Source organism: Nicotiana tomentosiformis, chromosome 1, assembly GCF_000390325.3.
Source record: "Nicotiana tomentosiformis chromosome 1, ASM39032v3, whole genome shotgun sequence".
In the NCBI taxonomy this organism is placed as follows: domain Eukaryota; kingdom Viridiplantae; phylum Streptophyta; class Magnoliopsida; order Solanales; family Solanaceae; genus Nicotiana; species Nicotiana tomentosiformis.
Genome location: NC_090812.1, coordinates 22,947,589 through 22,965,541, shown reverse-complemented (window position 1 = coordinate 22,965,541; position 17,953 = coordinate 22,947,589). Strand labels below are relative to the sequence as shown.

Genomic DNA, 17,953 nt, shown 5'->3' with positions numbered 1-17,953 from the left:
GAAGAGTTGCACCTCTTTAGTTTGAGCTCAACATTGGCTATAAATACTAGTCCATTCTCTCAAATTTTCTATACGAATTTCTGACTTCTCCTCCTTTCTTTTGCACTGTTTTAACTACAGACAAAGCAACAATAAGTGTTATTTGCTACCGATCTTTGTGTTCGCTGAAACACTGGTGTTTAAAGTATCGCTACACCAGTGTGTAATTCGTTCTATCCTGGGAGAAAATAATCCACAACCTTGGGTACTAGGAGGGGATTAAATTCCTTAAGGAAATACTATGAATTCAGTAGGCTCGGATTAAATTCTGTTTCTTTTACATTTCTGTTTATATGTTATTTTATCTTCTCCAGAATTATTTTACAAATACAGTTCGTTAACAAGCTTAAGGAATTTAATATTTTCTATATTTGTGTTATACTCACTGTTTCTGGAGACTAAAACCTATGTGGTTTTCTACTCCAGTGGAGATTAAAATCTACGTGATTTTAACGTTTGTTTGTGTCATTCTTTTATAGAAATAACGAATGACAATGGAAACCAGACTGTTCCTATGGTAACTGCCAATGCATCGACAAGCCAAACAACACCGGCATTGGCACCGGCAGAAATACCCGAAAAATTTTCTGGGATTGATTTCAAGCGCTGGCAGCAGAAGATGTTCTTCTACTTGACGACTTTAAGTATGCAGAAGTTCATTAAGGAAGATGTTCCTGTTTTGCCTGACGAAACTCCAGAAAATGAACGCTTTCTCGTGACTGAGTCGTGGAAGCATTATGATTTTCTATGCAAGAATTACATTCTTAGCGGACTAGAGAACGATCTATATAACGTCTATAGTAATATGGAGACGTCAAAACAACTGTGGATAGCGCTTGAAAGGAAATACAAACAGAAGATGTCGGGTTAAAGAAATTCATTGCCGCTAAATGTTTGGACTATAAAATGGTAGATAGCAAGTCTGTTATTACCCAATTCCAAGAATTAAAAGTGATTATTCACGATCTCCTTGCTGAAGGTATAAGTCAAATTAATACTAATATTGAAAGTATTAATTATATTATTTCTACTAACAGAAGTTTCGCTGAAGGTCTTGTCATCAATGAAGCATTCCAAGTTGCAGCAATAATTGAGAAGTTGCCTCCTTTGTGGAAGGACTTCAAAAAATTACTTGAAACACAAACGAAAAGAGATGTCCCTTGAAGATCTCATTGTTCGGTTGAGAACCGAAGAGGATAACAAAGCTGCTGAAAAGAAAGGCCATGGAAACTTAACAATAATGGGAGCAAACATTGTTGAAGATAGAAAGAGGAAGATGGCTTATGGACCGAAAAGCAACCCAAGCAAGAAGCGGTTCAACAGAAATTGCTACAACTGTGGAAAATATGGACACAGATCTGCAGATTGTCGTGCTCCAAAGAATGACAAGAAGAAGGGTCAAGCAAACATAGTTGAAAAGCACAAAGATATCGATGACTTGTGTGCTATGCTTTCTGAATGCAACCTGGTGGGAAATCCTAAGGAGTGGTGGATTGATTCTGGAGCCACTCGCCATGTTTGTGCTGTTAGAGAAGCGTTTGCTATATATGCTCTTGTTGGACCCGAAGAGACGCTTTCTATGGTAAATTCTGCAATGGCCAAAATTGAAGGATCTGGAAAGATATTTATGAAAATGACTTCTGGTAAGGTGGTGACCTTGAACAAAGTCCTTCATGTTCCCGAGATTAGAAAGAACTTAGTCTCTGCTGGACTTCTTGTTAAGAATGGGTTTAAGTGTGTTTTTGTATCCGATAAGATTGTAATAAGTAAGAATAAAATGTTTGTAGGAAAAATGTTACTTCACTGAGGGCCTTTTCAAGCTGAATGTAATGGTTATTGAGAATAATAATAAAATTTCAGCTTCTTCTTACTTACTTGAGTCAGATGAATTATGGCATATACATTTGGGTCATGTCAATTACAAAACCTTGCGGAAAATGATTAATTTGAAAGTATTGCCTATGTTTGAATACGACAAATCAAAATGTCAAATATGTGTGGAATCTAAGTATGTTAAACATCCTTATAAGTCAGTTGAAAGGAATTCAAATCCTTTAGACTTAATTCGCACAGATATTTGCGACATGAAGTCAATACCATCTCGCAGTGGAAAAAAGTATTTCATAACTTTTATTGACGACAGTACTCGATATTGCTATGTTTACTTACTTAATAGTAAAGATGAAGCAATAGATGCATTAAGGCAATACAAAAATGAACTTGAAACACAACTTAACAAGAAAATTAAAATGATAAGAAGTGATAGGGGTGGCGAATATGAATCTCCTTTTGAAGAAATATGTTTAGAATATGGAATAATTCATCAAACAATGGCCCCTTGCATGCCCCAATCCAATGGGATTGCGAAAAGAAACAATCGTTCATTAAAAGAGATGATGAACACATTGTTGATAAGTTCTGGTTTGCTACAGAACTTGTGGGGGGAAGCCGTTCTTGCGGCTAACCAGATACTAAATCGAGTATCCCAGAGCAAAACACAATCCATTCAATATGAAAAATGGAAAGGAAGGAAGCCCAACTTGAATTATTTTAAAGTGTGGGGGTGTTTGGCAAAAGTGCAAGTTCCTAAACCCAAAAGAGTAAAAATAGGACTGAAAACCATTGATTGTGTTTTCATAGGATATGCGACCAATGGTAAAGCATATCGATTTCTGGTTCATAAATCAAAAAATCCTGACATTCATAATAATACGGTTATAGAATGAGATAATGCTGAATTCTTTGAAAATATATACTCATATAAAAAGGAATGTGAGTCGATTGGTGAAGTATCTAAACGACCTCGGGAAGAAACAAAAAGAAAGTACATTTAATCAGGAGGATCCAAGACGTAGTAAACGTCAAAGAACGTCTACTTCATTTGGATAAGATTTTGTGACTTTCTTATTGGAAAATATGACTCGAACATTTAAAGAAGCTATGTCTTCTTCGGAATCATTATTTTTGAAAGAAGCAGCCAATAGTGAAATAGAATCCATATTGAACAACTACACATGGGAATTGGTTGATCTTCCTCCTGAAAATAAACCTTTGGGTTATAAATTGATTTTTAAAAGGAAAATGAAAGATGATGGCACTATTGATAAATATAAGACAAGACTAGTAGTCAAAGGGTATAGACATCGAGAAGGTCTTGATTATTTTGATACATACTCTCGAGTTACAAGAATTACGTCCATACGAATGTTAGTAGCATTAGCTGCAGTTTATGGTCTTGAAATTCATCAAATGGACGTTAAGATGGCCTTCTTAAATGGAGATTTGGAGGAAAAAATCTACATGGAACAACCTGAAGGGTTTGTGGTTCCAGGTAAGGAAAAGAAGGTATGTAGACTTGTTAAGTCTCTTTACGGACTAAAACAAGCACCTACGAAATTTGACTAGACCATATTGTCAAATGGTTTTAAGATAAATGAATGTGATAAATGTGTGTACATTAAAAATATTCCAAATCACATAGTCATTATTTGCTTATATGTGGATGATATGCTGATAATGAGTAATGACATTGCCAACATAAATGCAACTAAGCGTATGCTTACTAGCAAGTTTGATATGAAGGACTTTGGAGTTGCTGATTTAATTCTGGGGGATTAAGATCAATAAGATTCCTCAAGGTCTGGCATTGTCACAATCTCATTATATTAAGACATTACTTGGAAAATTCAAGCACTTAGGGTTTAAAGTTGCAAAGACTCCAATTGACGTGAATCTTGCATTAGCAAAGAACAAAGGCCAAAGCATATCACAAATGAATTATGCTCGTGTGTTGGGATGCTTAATGTATATCATGAATTGTACACGACCAGATATAGCTTGTGCTATAAGCAAATTGAGCCGATACACGAGAAATCCAGGTCAATCTCATTGGATGACAATGAAACGAGTTTTGGGATATTTAGAACATTCCCAGGACTTTGCTTTGCACTACAATAAATATCCTGTGGTGATTGAGGGATATTGTGATGAAAATTGGATCACCGGTTCAACTGATTCTAAGTCCACAAGTGGATATATATTCACTATTGGTAGAGGAGCAGTATCTTGGAAGTCATCCAAGCAAACTTGTATTGCCCGCTCTACAATAGAAGCTGAGTTCATAACCTTAGATAAAGCCGGTGAAGAAGTTGAATGGCTCTGGAATTTCTTGGAAGACATTCTATTTTGGCCCAAACCATTGGCACCAATATGTATACATTGCAATAGTCAAGCGGCAATTGGAAGGGCTGGGAGCGTGATGTATAACGGTAAATCTCGTCATATACGATGAAGACATAAAACCGTTAGGCAATTACTCTCTAGAGGAATTATCGCGATTGACTACGTAAAGTCAAGCGATAATGTATCAGATCCACTTACAAAAGGCCTAACTAGAGAGGTAGTTGAGAAATCATCGAGGGGAATATGACTATGGCCGAGAACAAGCCATTGTGGTTGTAACTCTACCTAGAAAACTGGAGATCCCAATATTTAGGTTCAAGGAGATCAAACAAAGTCATTAATGATGGTTCAACATTGTCAACTAAAAGCTTGGTCCATTCTCGTGATGTGACAATGTTCAGTACCAAGGATAAAGCATTAAGGCTTTTTAATGATTTCTAAATTTGATACGGGGTATATCAAATAGTGTATCTACGGGATGACACATTTAGGAATCACCTATGTAAGTGTGAAGTGTTAGCCGCTTCAGGGGGAATTTTGTAAGGCCAATTCTCTACGCACTTATTAAATCAGGCGGTGTTCATGGCTGGAACGAATACAACAATGAGAGCCAAAGACGGTTAAGGGTTGGTTGTGTGACTTATGGTTGTCTAGGTATACACCAAAGTTCGACGGTTGAAAGATATCAAATCTACCGATTGACCGAGTATATCCAACATAAGTTCACTACGGAAAGTTCAAAGGGAAACCTACTTATACAGATGCAATTAATCCTTGCTTGCGAATCACACAGTTTTTTCATGCATATTTCGGTGATATAGCCATTCCCCATTCATGTGGGGGATTGTTTGGTTTTTAAGCTTAAATGTAACTTAAAATTATTGGATTTTAAGCTTAAATGTAGCTTAAAAGAGGGTGAATGGGAAATGGAAAAAAATTAAAAATATTTGAGTTTTCCTCCTTGACAAAGGGACATTGTCCCATATTGGAAGAGGAAAAGATTTTGATGGGTATATATACAATTGCACTTCTTCTAGCTCTTAAAGAGTTAAGAATAAGGCAAGCCTCGCGCCGTCGTCGTTGCTTGCTCGCTCGGCTCGGCTTCGGTTACGGCTTCGGTCAAATGATTGATTGATTGATTAATTTTTTTGGACCAAATTTATTTATTAATAGTAAATATTAACATAAATATTATTAAATATCCGGTTTTTTGTAAAAGGAATATTAATATTAAATCTAATGTAATAGTATATGCCCTTCGCTTTTGTAAAAGACATTTACAATATGACCGAAACAGTTTGCACCTCTTCGGATTTGAAGAACAGTTTGCACCTCTTCAGATTTGAAGAAACAGTTGGCACCTCTTCGGATTTGAAGAGTTGCACCTCTTAAGTTTTGAAGAGTTGCACCTCTTCAGTTTGAGCTCAACATTGGTTATAAATACCAGTCCATTCTCTCAGATTTTCCATACGAATTTCTGACTTCTCCTCCTTTCTTCTGCACTGTTTTAACTACAAACAAAGCAACAGTAAGTGTGATTTGCTACCGATCTTTGTGTTCGCTGAAACACTGGTGTTTGAAGTATCGCTACACCAGTGTGTAATTCGTTCACACTGGTGTTTGAAGTATCGCTACACCAGTGTGTAATTCGTTCTATCCTGGGAGGAAATAATCCACAACCTTGGGTATTAGAAGGGGATTAAATTCCTTAAGGAAACACTGTGAATTCAGTGGGCTTGGATTAAATCCTGTTTCTTTTACATTTCTATTTATATGTTATTTTATCTTCTCAAGAATTATTTTACAAATATAGTTAGTTAACAAAACCTTAGCAGATCACTTTTAATTTGGGTGATCAACCTTTTAATGATAGCAACCAATATACAATTATTCTTAATACAAAATATGTGTGCAAGTCCATAAACTCGAATCTTGGAAATGGCAAAAGAGCATTTGCATGAAATGCAATCCACACCGAGAGTTTTCAATGACGATGATAGCGACCATTTTAGTCGACACCAAAAGTAAGCACCACGTTGCCGAATTATATGCTGTTTTTTTTAAGTAATGGCTCCGTCAAATCTATTTGTAACATATTTGTTTACTTTTTGTGGTCAAATTCTTCATCACATAGGCTAATTTATTTTATTATTAGGTTTTCTGGCGATTAATTAACCTCGCCACAAAAGTAAAACAAATATGCCAGAAATTAAATTAAAGATAGGTCGCCACCGGAGCTGGCGATATATAGTCTTACTTTTGCCACTGAAAACTCCTGCCTTGTTTCTTAGCACGTGATGTTGATATCAACCTTCGTTGTACAACTGCTACTACTTGATTTGGTATACATTTGTATTTTTAAAGCAGTCAACCTATGCTGACAGTAAAGTCAACAACTGTCCTTTTTAATTTTTTACGTGGCGTCTGGCTTGATTAATTCATTTTTTCTTACTTTCCATCTTTGAATGAATAAACACAACAAAAATAAAGGACTTAAATAACACTTGCTTACTGTATCTTTTTCTAATTTTTTTGGCAAATAATTGAGAGCTAATCGATTGTATTCAGAAACGCCTCAGTTGTTTTTAGCATAAGCATGCAAATAATAGTGTAGAGCAAAATAAAATGGTGTGTGGGTCAGAAAACATAACTTTTACTAAAACATTCCTACTTTAGTACATCCAATACAAAGATCAAGGAAAACCAGTCCAAAGGACTAGATCCTGAATTTTATTTATGATTTCTTAAATTCAAAAAACAAGCAGAAACATCATAGTATTATTTGTCTTTGTACTAAATTTAGTTGTTGTCCCACCAGAATTGAGATTGGAGATAATCGATCACTTTCTTATCAACTTGGAATGCTTTGGCGAGGACATCAACATTAATTGGTGGATCTGAGCCAAAAACTGCATTAGCAATAGTGATAACTCCTGGATTTTGGCTGCTGAGTCCAGCAAATGCAACAGCCGTCGTCTTTCCAATGTTAAACTGAAAATGAATGAGACCTATTGGAAAAACAAACACATCTCCAGGTTTTAGAATCTTTGTAAAGAGTTTGTTCTTCATATTTGGTCCGGGATTTGAAAGGACAAAACCGACATAGAGAGTACCCTCGAGTACAACAAGAACCTCAGTTGCTCTAGGGTGAGTATGAGGTGGGTTGAGACCATATGGTGCATAATCAATACGAACTAATGAAATGCCTAGAGTGTTAAGTCCAGGTAAGTTGCCGACGTTCACTGCAGTTACAGCTGATCCGACTTGATTTGAAGTATTTCCAGGTATGTTTAGGCCTGATTTGAAGAAGTCATCGGCATTGACAACCTTTGGATCCTTGCATATTTTTCCATTCACGAAAACTGCGTAAAAATAATTATTAGAAAGTGAAAATAACAACAAGTACAAGTGAAAACAAACAATCAAATTTGTAGTTCGGTAATTTACCAGCAGCCATAGAGTCGTTAACAGCAACACAAAAATCTTGTAAAGGACTAGGATCAGATGCATGGCTTATTGAAGAGACAACAGCCAAAATGGCAATGGTTAATATAAAGGACTTGAGAGCCATTGCAAATTAGAAACAACTCTGTATATATTGAAACAATTTGTTTATCTGTAAGAAATATGATTAGAGAGGTGTGCCTATTTATAGACGAAAATTTGTTTGAATCAGTCTTCAAACTTCCCCTAAACAAAGTGTGGATTAGGCTTCTGCATTACCAAGTTATCAATGGTGAATTTTTAAATATTTGTGTCGTGATGTTCTGTCAACAACAATTACGACTAAATCTTAAATTTTCTTAGATTGTACAAACAGTTAGCAACTATTATCAAAGACTTAATCATATTTTTCGATGGCTTAATTAAAAGTTAAATCCTCCAGACCAGTTTGGGATTAATGGTCATGACAATGATGGGAAAAAAAAAGAAAAAAGAAAACAATAATAGGAAGAGCAGTTGAGATATGATAGAAACTTTCTAACTATAGAAATAATAAGAATTGAATCGACACAATATGTAGCCGTTATAAACAACATATTAGCAGCCAAAAGAATACAGGAATATCTGAACTTGAACTTACTATCCCTAACTCCTAATTAACATTCAAATCTGATAGTATTCATTTTGGTAAATTTGAAATTTATCAAATCAATAACTGGATCGATTATTGCATTCTTAAAATTAATAAAATTTTGATGGTACAAAAATTTGTGTAGAAATATTACTCTTTCATCACACTTGTGTTTATCTGTACTTAATTATGTTATTTTCTTTCTTACTCTCTCTCCTCTACAATCAAGAACACTTGTGTTTACACTAAATCACAGGAGTGCGTTATTTAAATAAACGTAATGAGGTGAGAATATATATTAATTAAACATGACTAAGAGATAAATGTGCAAACTCTTCGTACATTTGTCGATTTTGATATAAACAAGTGTAAATAAATTTGTACGGCAAGGTTAATTTTTTTCCTTCCAACCGCAAGGTTTATTCGCTGAAGGTGATACAGACCACCTTATATTGTCTGCTGTGACTCTATAACGTAATGTTCTTAACAAAAGCCTTTCAGGCCGGGGTTTGCAAATCTACTTTCATGATAATCATACAACTTTTATTAAAACTAAAGATAATTAATGAAGAGTTAAATTTCTTTTCAATGTTATTTTGAAGAAAAAATGTTTACTATATTTTCTAAAGTGGGGGTTTCGAAGAATTGGTAATATAAGTACCAACTCCCTTAAAAACAACGTACCAATACTCCAATATGCTTATATGAATCAATTATTCTTAACTTTGTTTCCTCGTTTTTTTTCTTTTTTGTGTTTTTGTCTTTCACTTTCATGGATGGACAGATTGCGACTATACCGTTTTTAATTTTTCAAGTATGGTTCGGGTGGTGCTTCTCAGCTTAACATGTTTGTGCTTTCTTTTCTTCTCACCATTAGGTGTAACTGAATAAATACGTAACATAGGCTGGTTATTACTTTGGAGAATTAGAAATTGATTATACTTGCATATTATGTTAGTAGTAAAAAGAAATTGGCCAAGTATGGGGAAGTTTGAATTGGTAAATAAATGTGAATTATTTGAATTAGTAAAATATTTCTCTCCCTTACAGACTAACTAGCTACTATGGCTCCGCCAACAAGCAACAACAAGCAACACCCTTCCCTTAACTTACTATCTCTAACTCCTAATTTTCTTATTTCAAAGTTTTACTTTCTTACTCTTCTAATACTGACCATTTCCATTGGCCCTGGGCAGGAGTGTACAAAAAAAACTGACAAACCGCACCAAACTGATGATCCGAGTCAAATCGAGAAAAAAAACCAGACTATAGTTTGGTGTTTAGAAAAAAAAACAAAAAACAAAATTGGTTTGGTTTGGTTTTAACTAAAAAAAGTCAAACCGAAATCAAACCAACCCGACATTACATGTATACAAGTTTTAAAAATATTTTATACATAAAAATAATTATTGTAATGTAATTTATAAATATAATTTAAACTCTTTAATAATTCTATATTTTAGTATATTATTTCAAGCTTAGACTTAGAACCTTTGAATAATCAAATATGTTTTATAGCCTATAAATGTTAGTAACTCAAATATAGCCCAAAGCAAAATTAAATTAATACCTAATGCTAAAAAAAGAAAATCAATTTAATACTAGAAATGACAATAGTATTGGATATTTATTTTTTTTAGTTTTGCATTGATTTAGATAGTGAAGATGCATAACTCACTTTTAATATTATTTAGTCATGTAATTAATACTTAGTACTTATTAGTCGTACTTATTTTAATATGAATTAGTACTTTTAAATTATGTTTATTTTTATTATGACTTATTAATTAGCAATATTTATCTTATCCGATTTGTTGAGTATTTTAGTATAATTATGACTCATCTCACATTATTTTGTATTAGTTTATTGGGTAACATCTTATATAGTTTTATCCTATTAGGACCTAAGAACTATTAGAGAACAAATTATAAATTTTATGCTACGAAGATTTTGTCCGAAAAAAATCCGAAAAACTCGAGAAAACTGAAAAACCCGAGAAAAAACGTGATTGAAAAACCTGACTTTTGTTGGTTTGGTTTGGTTTATAAATTTAAAAATTCGAGACAATTGATTTGATTTGGTAATTAAAAAGTCCGAACCACTCCGGTCTGCGTACACCCTTAGCCCGGGGCATTAGCAGGGTGGATGCCTAGGGAAAGTAAGATTTAGTCTGTGTAGTTACGTTGTTGAAGAAGCGTTCACGATTTTGGTTTATTATAAACTAATCCTGGAAGACTTGGTAATTAAGAAGCTTAATTCGTTGTTTATTTGAGGGAGATTTGAGGACTAATTCAAGAAATTTCATTTATAAATAGCCAACATTAATTCCCATGCAAAGTCTGTCACCTTTCGGCTACGCAAAACTTTTTGCAAGCGGTGTCACACTTAAATAAATGAACACATAAATAAATTATTATAATATTATACAAATAAAAAGGAAGTTAAATGCATTGATGTCATTTTAATGTTCAAAAGAGAAACACAAAAAAAGTGAAAAAAATATTTCAGAAAAAAGGCTAAACAAAAAGCTACCTTTGTCTCAAATAAGTAAAGATGAATTTAGCACGATATGTTCATTTTCAGGCTAGGGCAGTATATTTCAGAGCGGTGACCAAACCAACCATTTTTACATTGATTTGCTAAAATAAAAAATAACCAAATTATTCAGCCCAAAAGATAGAACCCGCGAACCTTTCGAAGTAAGGTTAGAGTCTTTACCGCTGCGCTGGAAACTACTTACTTCCTCAGTGGTGTCACCTAAATTATTTCATTCCGTCTGAATGTTCAGATATCATTTTGACACATATATTTGGTTAATTTTTCTGACGAAGCGGTGTCACGTGACACCACTTCACTCAATGTAAATCCACCCCTACTTCTGGCTTCCACAAAGCCGACCAAATTCACTATTTAGTTTTCGTAGCCGGTATGCATGGATTATATACTAATTATACATGGTTATACACATATTACACATAAACTATACATATACTATATATTTGAAGGCTATTTTTAATTTAAGAGATTGAATAAACGGCTATTCAGGTTAATTCTTCTTAATAAAAACAACATCCATTTTGAATCATTAACATTAAAATCTCCAGTTTAACTTTTGAAAAATTATTACGGAAGAAAATGATTTCATTCGCGAATAATAGTCAATTAATTACATAAAATATGATCAGATATAATTAATGGGTAGATGTTAGGGTACAACTTGATCGCCATTTATAAAATTGTATGTAACGATCCGACCGCTCGTTTTGAGTATTATATCCCCGTTCCTCCATTTACTATTTAATTTATGCTCTATAGTTATTTTATGACTTACCGGGTTAGTTGGTTCGGGTCCGGCAGGGATTCTGAGTGAAATGAGACACTTAGTCTCATAATTAAAAATTTAAGTTAGAAAAGTGGACCGGATATGAAACTATGTGTAAACGACCTCGGATTTGAATTTTAATGATTTCAATAGCTCTGTATGGTGATTTTGGACTTAGGAGCGTGTCCGGAATATTATTTGGAGGTCCGTAGAGGAATTTGGCTTGAAATACCGAAAGTTTAATTTTTGGAAAGTTTGGCTGGGGATTGACTTTTTGATATTTGGGTCAAAATCCGATTCTGAAAATTGAAATACCTCTGTTATGTCATTTATGACTTGTGTGCAAAATTTGAGGTCAATCGGACGTGATTTGATAGGTTCCGGAGTCGTTTGTAGAAATTAGAAATTTCAAAGTTCATTAGGCTTGAATTGGGGTGTAATTCATGGTTTTAACATTGTTTTAGGTGATTTGAGGGTTCGACTAAGTTTGTATGATATTTTAGAACTTGTTGGTATATTTGGTTGAGGTTCCGAGGGGCTAAGGTGAGTTTTGGATGGTTAACGGATCATTTTGTGGCCTTGGTGAGATTGCTGATATGTGTTGCTGCATTTTTCGGATTTTCTCTTTCGCGTTCGTGAGTGGGCCCTCGCGTTCGCGAAGAAGAATTTCAGGCAGGCAGGATTTACTCTTCGCGTTCACGAGGGGATCTCATGTTCGCGAAGAGGAGCTGGGTTGTGCATCGCGTTCGCGTTTGGGGTATCGCGTTCGCGAAGGGAAAAATAGCGGCCATGGATTTTTTCCTTCGCGTTCGCGAAGAAGGGCTCCGTAAAGCATCACGTTCGAGAGTAATGTCTCGCGTTCGCTAAAAGCAAATATTGGGAAGCACATTTTGTGCTTCGCGAACACGAGGGACCTGTCGCGTTTGCGAAGAGGAGAGGTCTGGACAGAGAGTTAAAGTTCTGTAAATGGGATTTCGTCCCATTTTCAGTTTTTGACGGATTGGAGCTCGGGAAGAGGCAATTTTTGAGAGTTTTTCAAGAAAAACAACGGGGTAAGTGTTCTTAACTCAATATTGGTTAAATTACTCGAATCTATGGTTGTTTTTATCATATAATTGGTGAATTAAGTTGGAAAAGTTTGAAAGCCCTTTTAGTTTAAATTGAAGATTTGAGGGTCAAGTTGGGGTCGAATTTTGATAAAATTGGTATGGTTAGACTCGTGGTTGAATGGGCATTCAGATTTTATAACTTTTGTCGAGTTCCAAGATGTGGGGGCCCCATGCAAATTTTGAGCTAAAAATTTAGATTTTTACGAAAAATTAGCATTTTCTTATGGAATTAATTCCAATAAATTTTATTGACTGAAACGAATTATTTGTAACTAGATTCGAGGCATTCAGAGGCCGATTTGCGAGGCAAGGGCGTAGTAGAGTAAAGAATTTCACGCTTTGAGGTAAGTAATAGTTTTAAATTTGGTCTTGAGGGTATGAAACCCCAGAATTTTGTGTCATGTGATTATTTTGGAGGTTATGCACATGCTAGGTGACGGGCGTGTGGGCGTGCACCGAGAAAATTGTGACTTGGTTCGTCCCGTGAAATTGTAAAGTTGAATAATTTATTGTTAGCTATATGCTCTCTATGTGTTGAAGAAATTTGACTATAAATCATATTAGAAATCATGCTTAGGCTATGTGATAGTAGTGTTGGGACCCATAGAGGGCACGTACTTATTGAATTAATTGCTAATTTCTATCTTGTGCTTAGTCATGATTTTACTTGCGTATCATATCTCAGTCTTTCTTGATATTTGTCGATGCATTATGTTATTGGGCTGATCTTTGTGATTTCTGAGAGCCCGAAAGACTAGAGAGGTTGAGGACTGAGTAAGGCCGAGGGCCTGTCGGTGAGGTAAGGATATTATGGCACGTGAGTTGTCCGTGCAGGATATTATAGCACGTGAGTTGTCCGTGCAGATTATGGCGCTTGGGCTGTAGGAGCCTATCCGGAGTCTGTACACTCCCAGTGAGCACGGGTACCCATTGAGTGTGAGTGCTGAGGGCTGAGAGCCGAGTGATAAGTAAGTGATTGTTGCCTGAGAGGTTGTACTTGCTTTGCATTTGTTATTGCACTTGATTGCTATCTGTCATTGTTGTGAAATCTCTGAAAGATTTTATATCCGGATTACATAAAATTGAACTGTATAAAATTGATTTGACTTAAACTGCCGGATTTGAAAGTATGCCTATTCTTTGCTGGAATTACTAAAAGTGAACTGTAACTGTGTAGCTCGTCATTATCTTCAATTCCTTAGTTATTACTGTTACTTGCTGAGTTGGTTGTACTCATACTATACCCTACACTTCGTGTGCAGATCCAGGTGTTCCCGGACATAGCAGGTATTGATCATTTTGCGCAGTTGATTTTCAGGAGATTTAGAGGTAGCTGCCGTATTTCGCAGACCTTGTCTCTCTTTCCCTATCTCCTTGTTTACTGTATTTTGGACTTAGACTATTATAGACCTTATGTTCCAGATTTGTATCCATATTAGATGCTCATGTACTCAGTGACACCAGGTTTTGGGGATTGTTCGTGTTAGTATTTATGAGATTTTATATTGTATTAAATTATTGTATTTTCAAACTTAAGAGAAATTGTGGTTTTATCGAGATTATCGGCTTGCCTAGTATCGAGATAGGCGTCATCACGACAAGTTGAGATTTTGGGTCGTGACATTGTAATATGCTGATAATCGTAATTCGTAACTACAAACAGAAAGCTGAAAAATTAATGCCGACCCTCTTATGCGTAAAATGGTAAACGATTTACTAGAATAATGAAATGTTGGAATACATGGGTTACAGGTACAAAGGTGGCAAGATGGCAGAAACTAATTAATAACCATTTCTTTTTTGGTTCTTTGTTATATTATTAATTACTTTCTGAAACACTTGTGATTGTATACGCAAGCGCAACCAAACAATAGAAGACCTTTGGATTTAATAATTTAGATGTACATACACACACGCATTTGTGTGTTGCAGTGTGTGTTATTAGAAGCCTCCACCTCAAAGTCATCAAAGTAACTGTTATATTTTGAATACTAAAACATTAGCAGGTGAAGAAAAAGGAGGAAGACTTCTGTTGGTTTAATTACTACTGTATCTTTCTTTCTTTTTTCCTATATTTTGTTTTTTGGGTATTATATAGGACTCAAAAACTGCATGTTCTGAGTCTCTGACAAGGGAAATTATGTTCTAGACCGTACAAAGAAACAACTTTATATTATTCCGTGAATATTTATTTTCACTCATTAGTTCTGTTACTCCATTTTTAAAATAACAATGATAAGGTTGTTAATACGTAGTGCTAGTTAAAAAATAAGAAATTTCAAGGTTGTCATGTTGGAGATTGTTGCGACCAAACACACTCACGCAAGTATACGCGGTCGTCGAGTAATAAAGTGACTAAAAGTCGGATGTCGAACCCACGAGGACTTATGATTAACTATTAACTAAATTAGACTATCCTAATTATCTAAACAAGAATTAAATCTAAAAATATTTTATTCCAACTAATTAAATAAGAAAAATATAAATAATAAACTTTGAACAGAGAAAGAGCAGAGTTTAATGATATCAATGTAATGAAAACGATCTAGGGTTATGGTCTATCTAACAATCCTATTGTATTCTTCAATTGAATTGACCGACTAATTTATCTAGCTTATTGGTTGACAGGGTTAATATTGCTCATAAGAATCTGTCGAGTTCTTACTCGCCTATTCAAGCTAACCTAACGCCTATATGTCTATGGAGTTAGAATCAACAAGAACGCATTTATAATTCCTGTAAGTCAACCAAGCAAGGCAATTAGGTATATGTCTATCCTAACCACGAATCCGTTCCCCGATGCCCGAGTTCAAGAACTTGCCCTACTCAATCCTATATGCAATATAGAATTCCCACTTTCGAGTTCAATTCTAGATTCGTAGATAATATTCAATTGGTGATCAAGCAATTAAATAATTAAGTGCAAGATTGAATAAATAAACTAATATGATAAATCAAGAAGTCAAAATCAATATCCGAATAACAATAGTCATGAAAGAACCACAACCCTAGAACGTGAAGTTTATCTCCATATAGACATGGTAGCCAAACAGCAAATCATACAAAGAAACATAAAAATTACTAAGTTTGGTGGGAGAAAGATGAAACTAGATGAATTCCGGCCTCCACAGCTTTGTCGTGGTCTTTTTCCCTCTTCCCAATATGTTAGATAACCTAAAGGAGGCGTTTTTGGCTTATATATTGCGTACAAAAGTCGTGGGCCAAAGCTCTCCTATTCCTAGTCCAAATCGGCTTCAGGGATTGATGCTAAGGTGGATGCGACGCATCCACCTCGTCCTCCATTTCAATTTTGCCTGCGAAGGTGGATGCGACGCATCCACCCCTAGTTCCTCCATCTCAGCTTTGCCCAGGTGCGGATGCTATGGGCTGACTTCACTGCTAAGGGTGCACGAAATCCAACCCCTCTTCCTCTACCCAGAGCACCTTTTCTTTATATTTTTGTACTCCAAACACCCTAATTCATCACACACAACTCAATTAGTCATAAAACTAATAATTAAACCATGTTGGGCATTTTAAAGATCAAATAGCATCAAGAAGCGGTTAAAACATGGGTAAAGTAACATCAACACATATCGAAATATGCCAAACATCACTACCCCACACTTAAACCTTTGTTCGTCCTCGAACAAACCATCCTATAGTAGACGAAACAAAATTAAGCTCTTATCATTCAAAGCACACTGCACCTATGACCGTGGTTATTTGCAACAATTAGGCTCTAGGCTATGCATCACATACCCTTCCCTTTACTTATGCCATTCTTTAAAAATATTCGAACAAAGACAACATGCTCACAACAATCCTAACCTCAAAAACCGACTCAATGTCACTATGCACTCATGGCTTGAACACCCAACATCATAGAGAAGTCTAATAACGTTACCTATCCCTCGTGAAACCATGTGCCCTCACAACAAAAGCAGAGAGAGTAAAATCAATCCACACATTCGAATCTCATGCTCACAAAGAAAATTGCTCACTCTCACAAAAGAAGTCACATGCATGTAATTGGTACCATAGGCTTGCCCTTAATGTAAATCTCTACTAATGTAAGCTCGCTCGATCTAAAATCAATTAGGACTTTTTCATGGTTGTAATGTGGGCTAAGGGACGGGTAGGATATATTTAAGGAATAGTGACTCACCCTCCTAAGCACTTTAATACATCACAAAATTACTTTAAGCATTTTTTTTCTTCAACCCCACTTCAATTTCACAAACAATATCACCCCCAAAACAGTCCCTTTTTCTTTAAGCACTACTTTAGTTCATACCCACTAGCAAGAACAAGATAACAATTTATTCATTTATATTTTTCTTTCTTTTTTTTTTCCAGATTTTTCTCTCTTTTTTTTTTCTTTCAATTTCCGCTAGTGGTGTATTATTTTACAAAATAAGTGCACCCTTCTTTCTTTCATTGGTTCCACTCAAAAGTCACCCCACACTTAGTCCCTTCTTACTTCTTTTAGCGCTCATCTAACAATTAAAGTGCTTTAAGAGGTAAAAGGATCAAAACAATGTCAATTAAGAATAAAAAGGGTATAGGCTTGTAATGTGGGTACCAAATAAAAGGTCTACAGGCTCAAAAGGGTTAACTAGGGATAGATTTTATTTGTGATAAGCAATAAGCTCAAAAAGATCAAAGAAATCCTAAAATCATTTTTCAAACCGAGCATCACCTAAAATTTCGCTTCAACTCACATACCGGGCAAGTTCTAGACACAAGTACAATACATGGACAACACAAAAAACCTCACCACACATGGCACATGACTCACTAAGGACGATCACATTCCGACTCTCAAACAATGCAAGTATTCACGGAGCCACGAGATATTAAGTATTAAACACAAGGTGAACATAAGTCATGTAAACGAGACATAGGCGCCACAAAACATGCTATCCAATTTAACAAGGCATCATCAATAAATTCAAATCATACAGAAGATACTACACATGCCAAAGCATAAATATGTTACTATCAAACAAGTCAAGGGCGCCTAGGTTCATCATTCTTGCTCCTTTTATTCCCTAAATTCCTAATCTACTCGGAAAGAAAAAAACTACCCGGTTCAAACTACATCCCATGGAAAAGAACCGAGGCACAAAGAAAAACCACAGGGGATTATTACTACCTAAAGAAAGCTAAAAGACATATTTTGGATTTTTGTTTAGACTTTAATCCCTCAAGAAAACTGTCTA

The 17,953-nt window shown here is 35.2% G+C and overlaps 1 protein-coding gene across 1 annotated transcript; it reads right to left on the bottom strand.

The window, feature by feature from the left end:
• Nucleotides 1-6,854: 6,854 nt before the first annotated feature.
• LOC138894602 (germin-like protein subfamily 1 member 14) lies at nucleotides 6,855-7,858 on the bottom strand. Its single transcript, XM_070179313.1, has 2 exons — nucleotides 7,669-7,858; nucleotides 6,855-7,583 (listed from the first exon to the last, which is right to left on the bottom strand). The coding sequence occupies exons 1-2, from the start codon at nucleotides 7,790-7,792 to the stop codon at nucleotides 7,021-7,023; spliced, it is 687 nt and encodes a 228-aa protein (XP_070035414.1). The 5' UTR covers nucleotides 7,793-7,858; the 3' UTR covers nucleotides 6,855-7,020.
• Nucleotides 7,859-17,953: the final 10,095 nt, after the last annotated feature.

Bases quoted from the DNA above. Each gene is read 5' to 3' on its own strand.
- LOC138894602 (XM_070179313.1), bottom strand. From the start codon at position 7,792: ATGGCTCTCAAGTCCTTTATATTAACCATTGCCATTTTGGCTGTTGTC. The intron at 7,584-7,668 runs GTAAATTACCGA...ATTTTTACGCAG, and splicing joins TAACGACTCTATGGCTGCTG to TTTTCGTGAATGGAAAAATA.